The sequence below is a fragment of the Bactrocera tryoni genome, chromosome 5 (genome assembly GCF_016617805.1).
Source record: "Bactrocera tryoni isolate S06 chromosome 5, CSIRO_BtryS06_freeze2, whole genome shotgun sequence".
NCBI classification, from domain to species: domain Eukaryota; kingdom Metazoa; phylum Arthropoda; class Insecta; order Diptera; family Tephritidae; genus Bactrocera; species Bactrocera tryoni.
In genome coordinates, this window is record NC_052503.1 from 24,268,110 (window position 1) to 24,284,734 (window position 16,625).

Genomic DNA, 16,625 nt, shown 5'->3' on the forward strand with positions numbered 1-16,625 from the left:
AAAAGTGTGAAATAATGGTGACTTTGCTAGTTATTCGTAATTGATTTAGAGTCACAAACTACGAATATTTGTTATTGATAGCGCAAAATATCGCACCTCTGTGACTCAGAGCGAATGCAACAAGCAAACGCTTCATTTTGATAATGATTTCATAATATGCAAAAGAAAAGAGCCATTCAAATTTAGGTGTAGTATAATCTTATCTTTCTGGCTTACCGAAACAGCTGATAACAGATATGAGAAGACCGTTTAATTTGCACAAATTTGATTCAAATCGGGACTAGTTATCATTGGCATTATCTTAAGCATTTTTGGCAGCAACATTCCTTTACGTATTAACTAATTAGACATCTGAAGAGTTTACAAAATCGTCTGATTAAGACTGACCATTAAGAGGAACTTTGATAATATAATTTCTACGGTAAATAGATATGTGGTTTCAAAAGTCCCGAGGTTTCTTGAACTCTAGCAAATGATACCAAATGTTTAGGCCATCCAAAAAGAACAGCGAAGAATTTTAACCTAACCTTGCAAGAATAAAGAGATGTAGAAGTGATACCATTTCAAGATACTTCAGTGTACTGACATTTCGAATCTCTTCAATTACGTCAGAAATTAATTTTCACCACTCTATTTGCATATCTCCTGTGGAAAAGGAGTTTCGGTGGTGAAATTTTCTAATCTAGCTAGAATTTAGGTCACTTTAATAACCGATTATCAAGTTATTATTAAGTAAAAACCTTTTCTTTCGCTTAAATATACATTCTATACATTATTCTAACAAAAAAAAATCAGTGATCCATAAACATATCCATCTGTTAGACGCTTCTATAAGAAAATCAAAACTTGATTGTCAATTCGAACAACAGCAGACTTTTTCTCTATAGGTCCAGCCTTGCTACGAAATGACAACAACATCAACGGCAGCCGAAACCAAGCCGAGTAACCAGAGTCTGGCTACAAAGCAAGACGGGAAAAATGATGCCAAAGGGAAGGTTGCTAGTGGTTCATATGGCCAAATAATTATCTACCTTTAAGATCATTAATCCACGTTTGCGGAGAAGCATCATACTTCTTATCTGCTCAGAAGTGTACAACTGCAACTACCATGCAATTAAGTGCTTACAAAAGAGCTCCAGGAATCCATGAATTGTACGAAAGCATCTCGATTCGTTCAACCTGTACCGTTAGCTGCATCAAGCTCTAAAAATTGTGCGTAAAATATTTGAATTTAATATATTTCTTTTAGAAAAAATTTCGAAATAATGTACGGGATCCCGAAACACTATCGAAATATCGCAACAAACTTTTCCAGTACTGCGAAAGTAAATGTTCAGTGCTTAGTATTTAAAACAATTAAGATATATTATGTAAACACACAAACACATACATACATGTGCCTATAGATTACGAATATGTACATATGTATTATTATTAAGCGGTGAGTGATAAATTGGTTTGATGGGAGAGCTTATTAAATAGACCAGTCGAAAAGCGAACTCCACCACAGTAACGCAGCGGCAGTACAGTTCCTCAGTAGCGAACGGGAATCCGGTGATATCAGACACGTACATATCCGCATACATTTGTTTATATTTAAAAAAATTTTCTGCAATTTGCGCTTTTCAACAAATGGAGAAAGAGTAGCTTTCGAAAGATAGAAAATAACAATGTCGTTTGGGTAAAGCCAAAGAGAAGATTGCGGCGCCGCTAGTAGTCTGTCTGTTGCTCTACACGCCGCTGTATCGTGTGTTATTTGTGCGCAAAATTAATTCTAAAGAAATCAGATATATATTATAAATATATGTATATATATAACTGGTATATAACTAGTATATATCTGATGCATATCTGATATATATGTGCGTGCGTGCTTGCAAAATGTAATTTAAATATGCAGAATTGTTGTGTGTTTGTTTCTTATATATAATATATGAATAAAATATATATTTTTAACTTATCAGACAAAATTATGAGCCATTTATTCGAGTTAAATTATACAAATAGTTATTTGTATTGTACAATTAACAGGTGAAACGGCAAAGAGGCACGGCCTGTGGTGACGATATCAAAAATCTAAAAAAATAATCAACACGCAAAAACAAAAAAAACGAAAAAGCGATAAGACGGTGAAAATGGTCTACTCCATACAGGTAAAGTGACATTTTGAGACGTGTCTACAGGCATTTATTTACACAATTCGCTTAAAATAAATTATACATAGCAAACATCGGCGCAAGATGTGAAACGACCTGTGAGACACATTGCTGCTATTGGAAACCCCCGCATTTAAAACTGAACATTTTAGCCGAATTTTAAAAGCTATAAAAAGAAATACTCACAAATATGCTATGATTCAAATAGCGGTGACAAGTACAGGGTTTGTCCGGAAAGTAATAAGAATGAGGCGATTTAAAAAAATTTATTGAACCAATCGTTACAATTCTTTAAAAACTTTCAAAATAGGCTCCTTCTGCGTCATTCTGCGGCATTAAAGGCGTCACGGATGGCATTCACCGGAATAGCCTTGAGAGTCGAAGTGCCTGCTGCTTGGATCCCCTCTGTCGTCTCAAAATGCTTGCTAGTGCGGCTCCGGAAGCGTTAGGATGCCGGCCTTGGTTAGGTAGCTGTTCCCAAGAAAGGCGGGACAATGAGCATCGTTTTCATTTTAGATTTGCTCATTCATTAGCGACCTCTTCCCGGCTCTCCAAAAAGGCCTGGTGCCACCGAAAAACACCACTTCTTGCTAAAGCAACATCTCGGTAAGCCGGCTTGATCATATCAAACGTCTCTGTGGCAGGTTTACTAAGTTTCACACAGAATTTAATCGCGAGCCTCCGCTCTAACGAACGTTGCATTTTCGGGTTGCACCACTCTCAGAAACACGTCCCAACGAAAATGTTTGTCCTGACTCTCCAGGTACTCGGAGACAACAGACCAGGTAGAGGACGTTCCTAGCTAACGAACGACAGTCGGTGCGCGCACGCTCCAAAGTACAGTCGCGGCGGAAGAAAACCAGTCCTATTACTTTCCGGACAAACCCTGTAAGCTCTTAAAAGAAGACGCTGAATTTTAAAACTCTGAGAACCGGTTTCATGCTAAACGCTTAGCGATTAGCTCATGCGAAACCAATTAGATATTTGTATAGAGAGCAGTTTTTACGCTGGCAGATGCTTCGCCAAGCTGTTTCTAAAATAAATAGTAAGCATTCTTTTGTAAGAAATGAAGTGATTCAAAACAAACAGCTGATGCGAAAGAGATGTTTTCTCATGTCAGAAAAGCGCTGTAAGCTTTAACCTTAGCTGTCGTAGGACAAACGACGTTTGAATAAACTTTTTTCTGCCTCTTCCAAAGTTTTTGGGACAATATCTTAACCCAAGGATTGTAAAAACTATTTCTTTCATACTTACTTGAACCTAAGAGCCTCCTCAACTTGGCAGTCAATCGATCAAACTGCATGGCTAAAGCGACTTTGATGAAGTTTTAAATACAATTTTGAATTTTTCAAGAAAATGCAGTAGAGAATAGAGCTCTGTATAGATTTCCGAGTTTGTTCATTTTCGTTGTAATAAAGCAAATTGACGATGCTCCAAACTACGTAAAAGCTGCCCAAGCCATTACAGTTCCTACTCCGAAATTCCGCTGCATGTTTGCTTAGATCGTGCAAATAGCAGCTGTCCGGGTCGTCCAAATTACATTATTTTTCATCCAAAAAACTAAGATTACGCCATTCCTCAGTCCAAGCCATGCATCTTCGGGCAAGTTTCAACCACTTTGTCTTATGAACATCAGTCAGCCTCGGTTTTGACTAAAGTTTTGTACACTTTATTGTGAGTATGGCGCTCAAAACTCGTGCCAATTGGCTGAGTGTGACGAGAAGATCTGATTTGTGCTTAATTTGTCGTTAAGGTAACATATGCTAAGTAATTTCGTAACGAATTTGTTCACTTTGGCGCTATGGGAACTTCGTGTTTTCTCCAGTTGGAGCTTTAGCGCCATAGTTTTGACTCTTTCCGTCTGATTCTCACTTCTACAGATTTGAACGCAATTTGTGGGTTGAAAGAATTTTCGCCTTTCGAAATTCTAATTATGTCTGGTTCAGAATTAGTGCTGCTATACCCATGTCTCTAGAAACAATCTCTAATATAAATACATTGAAAAATTTGCCATACCCACATTTATAATAAATAACATAAAATATTAAAATTGCACAGAAAAATCCTCAATTTGTGCCACTGCGCCTAAAGAAGGTCGCAGGCAAAATGTGTGTATGTTTAACTTATTGCTTACCACAATAAGGAAAGTGCCGCTATCACAAACATTTGTGGTGTCTCACATTTCTCAAACTATCGAAAAGGTTTGCAATATCCAAGTCATCAAAATATTTTAAAAATTATCAGCGCATAGATACTGAAGGTTTGTTTCTACCATTGGCTACGTACATATGTACGCCTCTTCGCCTTTGTTGTACTCTGAGAAACACTCCATGTGTGATATCTGCCGAGTGATTACGACACCAAATGAAACATTCTTATCTAGAAATAAATTATAGATACTTTTAGGCGGAACTTATCTATTAAATGTGCTCAAAATATCTGAAAACTTTGGTGACTATTGAATATGTATATGAAAACATATCTCAGAATAACATTTGGTTCTTGTTTACCTATTAAACTCATAATATTGATAGATAGCTATACTACAGCTCACTAAGCCTTGTACGAAATTCCAGATAAGCTAGTTCAAAAAGTTTAGACGGGCGTTGCTGATAGGCTAGCGATAATGAGGAAAGCATTGGTAAAGCGGTAAATTGCGATAAATTAGCGAACGCCACGAAATGGTTTCAGAATTTCCGGCATGAAAGAGAGAGCTCCCCCTAGCAGACAATTCCTCCCTGGCCCGGAGTTCGTTCTCAGGGGGCTGATGCTCTGCAACAATGTTTCCAGGTTTTTTCTCCCACAATTCAAGTAGTGAGCTTTCTTTTGATATGCTAGAAATGTAGATATTCAACCCAAACAGCTGATGCTGAAGAGAAGCTTTTTTATGTCAGAAATAAACGGTGATACTAATTTTTTTTGGAAAAGTCTTGAACCCAGGGATGATAGAAACTATTTCTATCATACTTGCTTGAGCCTAAGGGCCTCAGACTGTTAGACACTCGCTCAAACCACATGCTTAAAGCGACTATTGATGAAGTTCTAAACATCATTTTGAATTTTTCTAGCATACACAGTAGAGAATCGTCGGAAGAAGTGTATATTTTGAGCTCAAAAAGTTTGAGTGATCTTAGCGATCTTTATTGTCGGAAATTCTAAAGTACTATATGTACATACAAATTTTGTTTGGCAGACTTCTTCCCCTACGCCCACGTGATCCGTGGCTAAATTAAAGGGAAACTCCAGTGAAGTTCTATAAGAAAACTATCTTTACTCCGACAATTCATCGATCAAAGCAGCGTTTAGTTGTAGATTTAAGGACTCTTCAGCTAAACACGAACTGATCTATAACTAAATCAAGGATATCGCAATTCAAATTAACTCTCTCATTCGTTGATTCATTGCCTTGAAGAACATACTCAAACCGATTTAATTGAAACTCCAAAATTTCATCGATCAAAAACCTTTGCAGATTGTATTGTTGCTTTGAAGAATAATCCATGCTAAATATGTGCAAATATGTCGTCAAATAATATTATTTTCCAAAGGAGAACAAGTTTTTGTGGTTTTAATATCGGTCGTTCCGGCAAGTAAGCAGCCTCTTGGAGCGGAAAGGTCGTGTGCAAATTTTCAAATTGATGTTATTGAACTCAATATACTCCTCTGAAGAGTACTACTCTTATTTCATGTTACTAACCAAACAAGCACCTAGCACCCAAGCAATCTCCGAGCATCTTTCAGGGTTTATAAACAGTTTTTTTTGCGACAGAAACTCATTCGATGCTTGAAAATTCGTTTCCGAGATAATTTAAATGTAAAAGAACCTTACCACACCATACACCCAGAATAATCGACGCACTTGTGCCCAAATATCAATATTTTGTAGTTACATGTAATCAAGTTATTATAGAAGTTCTAAAGAGAGAGAGATATACATATGTATGTTGCACTCCTCATTTTCGTTGTTCTCTGAGATTCATGTATGATTGTTGAGTGATTACGACACCAAATCAAACATTCTTATTCAATAAATTAAAGGTACTTATCTATTAAATTTATTTATAACTAACTATTCACCTTGATGACTGCTAAGTATATGAAAACATATCTCATAATAACTTTTTTTTTGGTTTTCATTTACCTGTAAAACTCATAATATTGAAAGATACTTAGCGTTACGTCGAATTCCAGATACTCTAGTTCAAAAAGTTTTTTTTTTAATTTTTTTGTGAATGTTTCTTCTGAGTTTTTGATACTATAAAGACGTCATACGAGGTCGGAATGAACATAGAGATCTTCAAATTAGCATATGCAGTCGCTTAAGCCATCATAAAGCTTCATTCTCAACTCAGTTCAGATATTACCGAACTTCAGTGAAGGTAGAGAGCTACCTCCTCACAGACAAATCAGTAAAAAATTTCGCGATATTTTTTTTTTCAAATAGTCGAAAAAAATCCTTCATCTAAGTGTTTAAGAATTGTATCTCAAAGACCTGTGTAAAATTTCATGAAGATCGGTTGAGTAATTCTCGAGAAATCTTGCCAACCGACTTCAAAAACACAGCTTTGAGAAAAACGCGTTTGAAGACGGCGCACTTAGCCTAGCTAGCGTCGAGCGCACAAGTTCTCAAGACTGTATCCGAAACTATTACTCCAGTCAACTTGAAAATTTGGACAATATGCTAGAGGTGTTGTGGAATTTAATAAGACAACAAAAAAATCGATTTTTTTAAGCCCGTAAACCCATGTAACCACTTAATATACGAAAATAATTCTGCTTCAATACTTCCACTTACTTATAATTTATCTCTGTCTATTATTTATAGAACTCGGAGACGGGTGAACTCCATTACATCCACCGTGATTTGTCCAATGTAAGGCAACAAGTTTTGGACTTGGAAACTGGTGAGCCCTTAAACGGAACGAAAGTAAAGGTGCGCTATGTCAAGCATAATAATTTTCAAATACCAAAGAAGTTTCTTTGTGACCCTAATGAGAAAGAAACGGAGGCGCAGAACCTTTACAATGCCGGCAGCCCACCAGCGGCCACCACACCGATGGATGGTGAAGGAGAAGAGAAGTCCCCGCGGCTTTATAAAAAAGAGGATTTCATCAAAATGGACGGTGTGAGGAATGTATGTTAAATTTAACAGCAATACATTGTGACAAAAAAGTACCCGGAAATTGTAAAAAACGCACAATATTTAATTATTCATCAATATTCATTTTGTCGCCTTCAAAATAATCTCCACCAGATGTATTACACTTATGCGAACGATTTTTTCAGTCTTCGAAACACTTTTCATAAGCACTTTTTGGGATGGCCTTCAGCTCGTTCAGCGAATTTGGTTTTATCTCTTCGATCGACGTTCATATTTGGCATAGTAATTAGGGACAGTCCTGCCAACTTAGCAAATTACATTTTTTTGAAATATCATTCTCCCGGAGAATTTAGTTACAATTTCCGGTTGCTTTTTTGTCACAATATAAGAGTAAAACAAAAAATAAAATAAATATTAAAGCATACACACTCCCCTGCAGGATATCATTTTGGGCTATCAAAACCAGACTTATCAATTATTTCTTATACCGACCTTGTTTTGCTGCTCCCTTGGCTTGTTCTTTATAATGCTACTGTGCGAGTCGATTCTACATTGTTGGGCGCACAAGAAAAACTCTTTGAACATTAGTAAAATATATTATTTTCGCAGTCCACTACATTTGGTGACGTCACAATTTTGTACGGTCTGTCGCAGGGAAAACGAAATGAAGAAGATCGAAATTTTCCAAGCGTTGAACAAACAGGTGTTGCAAGCGGCTAGACAATCGAAAACTCTCAAAGATATGAGCAAAGTTATAAGCTAAAATGTAAATTCATTGCGCATTACGTTGCAATTTGATGTTGCAAGTAAAATGCTTTCCGAAAGTCGTTGAAGTCTTAAGTTTACTTAACGGCATCCTGCGATCAGAATTTGCGTTAAAGTGGTTCAAATTGCACCACATAATTGTCTTACAAAACAAGTAGTAAATATTGATTAGAGATATCAATACTCTTTGAGAGCTACATAAATGCTTTCTGAGAGCAATTTACTTGCCACATCGCAATATATTTGTATTATTTATACTATTAAATTTTAATAAATAAATTGATAATTTCATATGAACTAATGCATCATAGCGCATTAAATATTTAATTTAACAAAATAAAAAAAAAAGTAAGGCAGAGATAAGTTCTGGTGTAACCGAACATTTTATACTCTTGCAACTTGCAAGAATCAAAGGCAGGGAAATACCTTAAGTTGCAAAACGTCAATCAGAGGGTCGGAATCTAAGAAATTTTATATATATAATACATATACTCAATATAACTCATACACTGACCGACAAATTCGACATAAGATTTGATAGAAAAAGAAAATCATGATACGTAGTACGTGTAATTTGGGATAATACCGACCCGATTTTATCTATTAACCATTATCATTACATACTAAAAGAATGTTCCTTGAGACTCATTAAGGTACCTCACATACAATCATCAATCATATGAAGTAAAGTAAGCCGGATGTTCGAAAACCTATTCACCCAATTTTATCCACTTTAGGCACAAAGATACATTGTTATGAGTAAAACACGTTCTATAAATTTCATTGAGTATAAAGTCATCCGGAAGTTCGAAAATCTTTATACAAGGTGTTTTCCAAAGTAAATAGGACTTTTTGAATCTAGCGCCCCCTGGTCGCGCCATCTATATGTCGAAACAGGTTTATGGCGATGATTGCCTATCCCATAGCAGAGTGCACGAGTGGTTTCAACGTTTTCAAAGAGGTCGTGAGGACATAAATAACGATCAACATGTGAGCCAATCAAAATCCGTGATCACCGGAAATTCCAACGAAACTGTGCGGGAATTCATCAAAAATCAGCCGGAATCATCATTGAAATTCGTGGAAATGGAATTGAACATCTCCAAAATATCGATTTATCACATTTTGATCGAACCTTTAGGCTTACGAAAGGTGTGTGCACGGTTGCACGGTTTGTTCCGCACAAATTGACTGACGACCAAAAATTGCTCAGAATACAACATTCGTAGGACCGATTATTTGACCAAAGATCACATTTTAACCATTAACCACTCTCCTTATTCACCTGAATGGCACCGTACGAATTCTTCCTTTTCGGAAAAATGCATTTGCTCATGAAAGGAAAGGGTTATGCAGACGTAGAGGCCATTCAAAAGGCTTACACCGGCATACTGGCGGTCATACCGTCCAACGAGTTAAAACACTCGTTCGACATGCTTTTGGACCAAGAAAAAGCTGTATTGAAGCAGAAGCAGACTATTTTGAATAAAATAAATTGATTTCTCCGAAAAAAACCATTTGTTCTGTTTTTTTTAAGTCCTGTTTACTTGGAAAAGCACCTTGTATGAGGTATATAGGTACTCAGAGAAGTATTGCCCCGATCCAACAAATTTTTAATACACAGAGTTACTATTGTCTGAAAAGAATTCTCTCATAATTTCAATTACTATATATCCTATACATTAACCAATATTTTCGGTAAAAGATCAACTATAGGTACCAGCGTCCACATATTTGGTACCAAGAGTCTTTAACGGTTTTGTTTTGCTTTGAGCAATTTTTGGTCACAAGGTGGCATACTTTAAAGGAATTATTAGTGCAAAGTTTTATACCGTTATATGAATGCCACATACTAAATTTAGACGAAATCGGTCTGTTGCACCCAGAGATTTCCTCAAAAAGTGGGCGTTGCCACGACTATCGTCCAATTTTCACACCAGCTCCCTTAAAGCCTTTTCTTATCATTTCGAAGGTCAAATTTTATAATTCTGATGTATTTAGTTATTGATTTATTGCGCTTTTAGAAGTTTTGAGCAGTACTGGTATATGGGGAGTGAGCGGGGTTATCCTTCGATTTCATCCATTTTTACACTGTTGGTAGAAGTTCTTATAAGATTTGCACTCAGCAAATTTGGTTGTTGTGGCTTAAGTGGTTTAGGAGATATGTACCTTAAACTAGAGGGCTGGATCACGCCCACTTACCCAAATTTTTTCCCCACAGGTGCTACTGCGATCCCCTGTGCCAAATTACAGTTTTATATCTTAATTTAGTGCTTAGTTATGGTACTTTATGTATAGGTTTCCGGTTAATGGCGTCTTGTGAGCGTGACAGTGGTCCGATTACACCCATCTACGAACTCGAAATTTTTTGGTACTAAAGAATCCTCGTACCGAGTTTCATCAAAATACAGCTTACACGGACGGATGGACAGACAGACAGTCCCACGGCTTTCAACTTTTATATATACATAACCCTATGTCTATCTCTCTCTGTAGCAGCAGTTTGCAAGAGTATAAAAAACAGCTGTGAACCGGGGCAACCTGCCAAATCAACGGCAAAACGGAATATCCATGAGGAGCAACTCCCAAAACTGCCGGTTCTACGATATCGGAATTATTTGTATCGGTAAGGAATATCCATTACGAGGGTAATACTCTATATTTGGTGAAATCAAAGGGGTGTTTTGTATTATGAGCTTTTAAAACCCGGTGATAACATTAACTGGACACGCTACCGACAACAAATCATCAAATTGAAATAAGCGACTGCCGATAAGCGCCCGGAATTTGCAACTAGACACGGGGCAATAAATTTCCATTGTGACAATGCTCGGTCTCATGTTACAAAACCGGATGAAAACTATTTGAAAAGCATCGGCTGGGAAGTATTACCTCACCCGCCTTATAGCCCAGACCTTGCCCTTTCCGAGCACCAATTTTTCCAGTAGATATCCGACGAATATAGAGGCTACGGTACCGTTTTTGACAATCACGAACAAGCATCAAAGGGTGAGCTTTTAACAAACGAAAATCGCCAATCTCAGAAAAACACGCCTAATCTTATAACCTTAACGTCTGCTAAGGACAAAGTACCAAAAGCAATGAATACAGCTGAAAAACTATTGTACTTTGAAGCATGTACGTATGTATATGAATATAAAACGAAAATTTGGCAATTTTACTTCCCAAACCCGCGAAATTTTAATTTTAAAATACCTAACGGGATTTCTTTTGAAATTATCACTTCTCTGCGAACAGCTTACATTGCGAATGGTGGTAAAAAAATATATTTTCGTTTTATTTAACATCGTGTAAAATACCAAATACAATATACTTAGTACAATAAATGCAGACGTATCACTTTTAAGTTTACTTATTTTGACAAAGCAACAATTCTTTGACTTAACAGAATTCTTACAAAAATATTCAGTTATTTTACAAATACACGACAACAATTGAACGGTCAGTAAGGCACACAGTAATCACTAGTTTTCATCGATTTGAGCCATCTTTTTAAGATCGGACGAAACTTCGAATTGCGCGCCTGTGCAAGATCTCAGGTCCTCCACCGAGTAACCGTCGGCAATTTCAGTCAAAGTCAAGCCAACGCCTTTTTCTACAGTGAAAACGGCCTAAAAAAATTAAATGATAAAATTATAACGGTTTTTATATAGTGGAAGTGGGCAAAATTCAAGAATGATAGAGATACAGATGACGCCATAGCAATAATTTTAATTATCATCAGAGAATTAGTGATAACACTAGCTTCGGTTTAGGCTGTGACAGATATGATCAAGAAAAAATTCCACTGGTGACGTCATAGGCTAAATTTTACAATTTACAAGCCATTTGACCGTTTTTCCATCATGTCCTTTTCATTCCATAGTCTATGACGTCTCTTGCATTTGGTTAGCGCAATCTTGTTTTCTATCATTATTGCACAAAATTAATATAAAATCCAATTTTTGTGTAACCAACCTTCTCCGAAATAATCAGATCAACTATGCCTTGGCCCGTTAAAGGTAATGTGCATCTGTCTAAAATTTTCGGTGAACCATCCTTGGCGTTATGCTCCATTGTGATAATGACTTTGGTGCCCGGAGCGGCTACCAAATCCATAGCGCCACCCATTCCCTTCACAAGCTTGCCCTGTTGGCGAATATGACAATTTTTATAACATATATGCATTTTTTCTTTCTTAACTACTCACGGGTATCATCCAATTGGCCAAATCACCGGTTGCCGACACTTCCATCGCACCGAGTATGGTTATGTCGACATGACCGCCACGAATCATAGCAAAACTGTCATCGGAACCGAAATACGACGCGCCAGGCACAACGGTAACACTCTCCTTGCCAGCATTAATTAGATCGGGATCGACTTGTGCCTTGGTTGGGAATGGTCCCAAACCTAATATACCATTTTCGGATTGCAACATGACATTCATGCCTTTTGGTATATAATTTGAGGACAGCACTGGCATGCCTATGCCCAAATTGACGTACATGCCATCGCGGAACTCCAAAGCTACACGCTTAGCAATGCGTTCGCGTAACTCCTGTCCCGGACTCGATTTGGCAGATTCGCCATCATCACGCAAACGCAGACGCTCCACACGCTTGTTATAGTTGTTACCCTTAACAATACGGTCCACATATATGCCGGGAATATGTACCTCAGCGGGATTTAGTGCACCAACTGGCACAATGTCTTCAACTTCAACAATGGTGACCTTAGCCGCGCGGCTCATCGGTGCATTGAAATTACGTGCGGACTTGTTGAACACTAAAATCATAAACAAAATATTCAATATATACTTTAACTTCTTTTTAATTTTTATTTTACTAATAATTATAGGCATGTACTCACTTAAATTGCCATATGGATCAGCTTTGTGCGCCTTTATAATCGCGTAATCGCCGAAAATGGATTCTTCCAGCACATAGTCTTTGCCATTAAAGGTCTGCACGGGTTTGGGTTTACTGGCAACTGCAATCTTTCCATCCTTTCCATACTTGATGGGTGCGCCACCTTTTTGTACGAGCGTACCGTAACCGGTGGGTGTGAAAAATGCCGGAATACCTGCGAAAAATTCGTTATAAATATTCGTATTTAAAGTATTTATTTCAACCCATGTGCACCTACCCGCGCCACCAGCTCTGATTTTTTCGGCAATTGTGCCTTGTGGTGTCAAGTCAATGGCTAAATCACCAGCGAGGTATTGCCGTACCAGTTCTTTATTCTCACCTACATAAGAAGCTATCATTTTACTGATTTGCTTGTTCTTAATAAGTATACCGATGCCAAAATCTTCGACGCCTGTATAAAGAGAAATTTGCAGTTATCAGTTTAAACAGCCACAACAGCAAATTTGAAGACACTTAAAGCATACAACAACAGTTGATCGTAAATCGGTACAAACCTCCATTATTTGAAACTGCAGTTATATCCTTAACACCCTTATCCCGCAATGCATCAATCAACTTTTCAGGTATGCCACATACACCGAATCCACCGAATAAGAGTTTAGAGCCATTCGGTATATCCGCAACTGCCGCAGCAGCACTTTCGAAGATTTTATGTGTCTTAACTTTGGTGGAGTAGCAGGCAATGAGCTGAAAGCATTAGAACAAATATGTCTAAGATATCAACTTATAAATCAAACGCTTAAGATTAAATCCAACGAGATAACGTTATTAAAAACATTATTGTAGCTACTTTATCTAATAACAACTTTGAAAGTTGGTCTGATAAGATTTAAGTTGATTTTAACCTCTGATCCAAGTAGAGGTGCTCTGGGAGCCTAGGACTTTCAAGAGATCATTCCATCATTGCATTGACGGCATTGCAGACCTTACCGAGCAGGCGTAACGGACCTCAGAAATGCACTAAACGCTATGAACAGTGGAACTCCGTTCCCACGATAGTCGAGTCTACGTAACCGGAACGGACCCGGATTTTTATCCGGCCAAGAACTGTCGACTCGGCAAAATCACTGACTGCCTTTCAGTGAATGGCATCTTTGGCGTGAAAACACCATCCATAGCAAAGGAAGAGCTTGAGTTGCCTCGCGACTCTAGAGTGAGGTTTGTGCAACTTTTTTTGGGATGCTGTAGCAGTTTAAACTACTTATTCAGAACAGACCATATCAAATATATGTACATACGTCAGAATTCATAACAGACCTCGACATATCAAATACATGTATATGTATGTATGTACATATGTTGTGCATCACTCTTAATCACGTTTTTGCATGCCCTTTGAAATCAACGCATTTAAAACCATTTCCCTTATGGTCAAACATCGTCGAAACAGCACGTTTCCTGTGCCTTCAGATAGTTGAATTTGATGACAACTGACTTGCGTGTAGCTACCCAAACAGAACCTGGATAACCATTACGACAACAACTCGTTTATCTATACTTTTGGATTTCTCTTCAGTCAAGATTACAAACACCTCTACTCAATTATAAAAAAAATTTTTTTTAAATACATATGTAATTATAAAATATAATCAGACTACCTAACGCTAGGTAAACAAACACGTCAAGTATTTTGAAACAGGAAATTCTAGCTTCTAATGCTGCATTACATGTTTAACATAATGATTACAAATATTGCGTGCAGCTAACATCTGACGTAATTACGGATATTCTATAGTTTATTGTCATAAGTGTGGGTTGTTTATTGAGATATTTATATTTACACAACTTTAAGTGCGGAAAAATATTCGTTTCTATCAATAAATATCTGCTGGCTGCAAAGTGGTCCGTACATATGTATATATGTATGTAATTGTAACGCATTATAATTTATTAATAAATTGGGATATTTACGTAAAAAACGGCAAATGCATTTCTCCTGCGCAGGTCTTGTGACGTGCTGGGTAATATGATGATCATAATTAGATTAGTTGAATTAGATGATTTATATAACATGTGTATGTACTTATCTATGAATTATCTACGTATGTATAGTGTGTATTTTTACGTTATTTTTATACCCAAAACAGGGTATTTGCCACGAAGTTTATAACACCTAGAAGGAAACGTATAAAGTCTCTATAGTATGTTATGTACATACATATATGTAAATGATCAGCGTGACGAGCTGATTCGATTTAGCCATGCATGTCTGTCCGTCCCACAGTTTTTGAGACCTGAAATTTAGCATTGGTCCTTTTCTCCCCAAGAAGCTACTTTTTTCCGGTAGCGCCAATATCGGACCCCTGTAGCTGTCATACAAACGTATTTATTTGACAAGATAATACTTTTCTTTTCAATGGCGCAACCTCCTTTGAAATTGTTAAGATCAGACCACTATAGCATATAGCTGCCATGCAAATTGGCCGATCTTTTGTGGAATTTTTTGTATTTGTGAAGGGTATTAAAGTTTCGGTGCAACCGAAGTTAACGTTTTTTCTCGTTTTATTTTCCTTAACGCTCAAGATAATATGATGTTTACCTATCCACTTAGTTATATAACCCAAACGACAATTCTACTGATTACTTGAGTGCTAATTTATATGCAAATTATATGCCGATATAGCCATAGACTGTTGAAAGAAAGGTATTTCTTTTTTGTAAATACCCGATTTTATTTTTTAATTAAATATGATAGAAAGAGAACATATACGTGTACCAAATCAATCGTTAGTAAGCGTATTTATTCACATAAACATACATATATGCATATACATCAATTCATATCAATATATACATATTTGTATGTAAATATTTCATATAAATACAATAACTTTATATTGGCGCTTTAATTTCTCTTAAAAACATCTCTTTTACAAAAGACGGCCGCATAAACAAAAATAACTAGATCGCTGCAAAAACAACAACCGGATTGTCCCCAGCGAATTAAGAGAGTGAGAGCGGCATACACATGCCCATGAACATCCACATTGGATGTTATTAAAATTTTGGCGTACATATTACTTTATGGTGAAAAATTCTTTTTAGTATAAACTGAGAAGTAATTATTTCTAAATTGAAACCTTCACGGGTTTATAATAAAAAATCAATAAACTACTGTAAAGGAAACTACCTGATGATCAAGAAGTATGCATAGGGCCTCAGCTGATTTTTGCACTTCACGGCGAAAAGTTCACATTGTTTTGACATTAGCAGCTTATAATTTTGGCATACGCACCATTCTAATACATAATACACGTATTTATTTAGCAAATTTAAAATGATAATTTGTTTATCTATTTCTTATTAATTTTTACAACAAAAAACACTGGCATTCGCCAAAAAAAATTACCTTTATTGCAGTTTGGCTATAAATGTTGTTGTTTGACAACACTTTTTGCAACTGTTTCACCAACATTTTTTTTTAATACTTAACTAAGGGCTTTCAAGCAGGTGAACACCTTACTAATCAGTCGTATGTGCTAAACAAGACTATTCTAGCGTGACAAAAGTGCTAAATAAATGTTCTGCACAGAATGATAGTTTGTTAGTTTATTGCATAAAAGCTCTACATTTGAAAAGCTTAATTATCAAAAATTAGCGAAGTGCGAAAATTGGTTGTTTCAAAGAGAGCAAACGATTCATTTTGAGGATTTCGATAAATTTTAGATAATG

The 16,625-nt window shown here is 36.7% G+C and overlaps 2 protein-coding genes across 5 annotated transcripts; one reads left to right on the forward strand and one right to left on the reverse strand.

Moving 5' to 3' along the window:
• Positions 1-1,488: 1,488 nt before the first annotated feature.
• On the forward strand, positions 1,489-8,323 carry LOC120778016. 4 transcript variants are annotated; one of them, XM_040109686.1, is made up of 4 exons: positions 1,489-1,568; positions 2,032-2,153; positions 6,982-7,290; positions 7,697-8,323. In XM_040109686.1, the coding sequence occupies exons 2-4, from the start codon at positions 2,136-2,138 to the stop codon at positions 8,018-8,020; spliced, it is 651 nt and encodes a 216-aa protein (XP_039965620.1). In that variant the 5' UTR covers positions 1,489-1,568; positions 2,032-2,135; the 3' UTR covers positions 8,021-8,323. The 4 variants fall into 4 exon arrangements, with proteins under 4 accessions (XP_039965620.1, XP_039965617.1, XP_039965618.1 ...); XM_040109683.1 differs by having other exon boundaries at positions 1,526-1,883; XM_040109684.1 differs by having other exon boundaries at positions 1,526-1,758.
• Positions 8,324-11,286: 2,963 nt separating this feature from the next.
• On the reverse strand, positions 11,287-16,450 carry LOC120777992 (succinyl-CoA:3-ketoacid-coenzyme A transferase, mitochondrial). Its single transcript, XM_040109642.1, has 7 exons — positions 16,303-16,450; positions 13,448-13,640; positions 13,171-13,344; positions 12,895-13,107; positions 12,233-12,810; positions 12,001-12,171; positions 11,287-11,654 (listed from the first exon to the last, which is right to left on the reverse strand). Exons 1-7 carry the CDS (start codon positions 16,366-16,368, stop codon positions 11,508-11,510), a joined length of 1,542 nt encoding a protein of 513 aa, XP_039965576.1. The 5' UTR covers positions 16,369-16,450; the 3' UTR covers positions 11,287-11,507.
• Between the last annotated feature and the right edge of the window lie 175 nt (positions 16,451-16,625).

Excerpts from the sequence above, each read along its gene's own strand:
- LOC120778016 (XM_040109686.1), top strand. Across the intron at positions 7,291-7,696 it reads AAATGGACGGTGTGAGGAAT|GATATCATTTTGGGCTATCA; the intron begins GTATGTTAAATT and ends ACTCCCCTGCAG.
- LOC120777992 (XM_040109642.1), bottom strand. The coding sequence starts at position 16,368 with ATGTTGGTGAAACAGTTGCAAAAAGTGTTGTCAAACAACAACATTTAT. Across the intron at positions 13,345-13,447 it reads TGCAGTTTCAAATAATGGAG|GCGTCGAAGATTTTGGCATC; the intron begins GTTTGTACCGAT and ends CTCTTTATACAG. Across the intron at positions 13,108-13,170 it reads AATCAGAGCTGGTGGCGCGG|GTATTCCGGCATTTTTCACA; the intron begins GTAGGTGCACAT and ends AATTTTTCGCAG.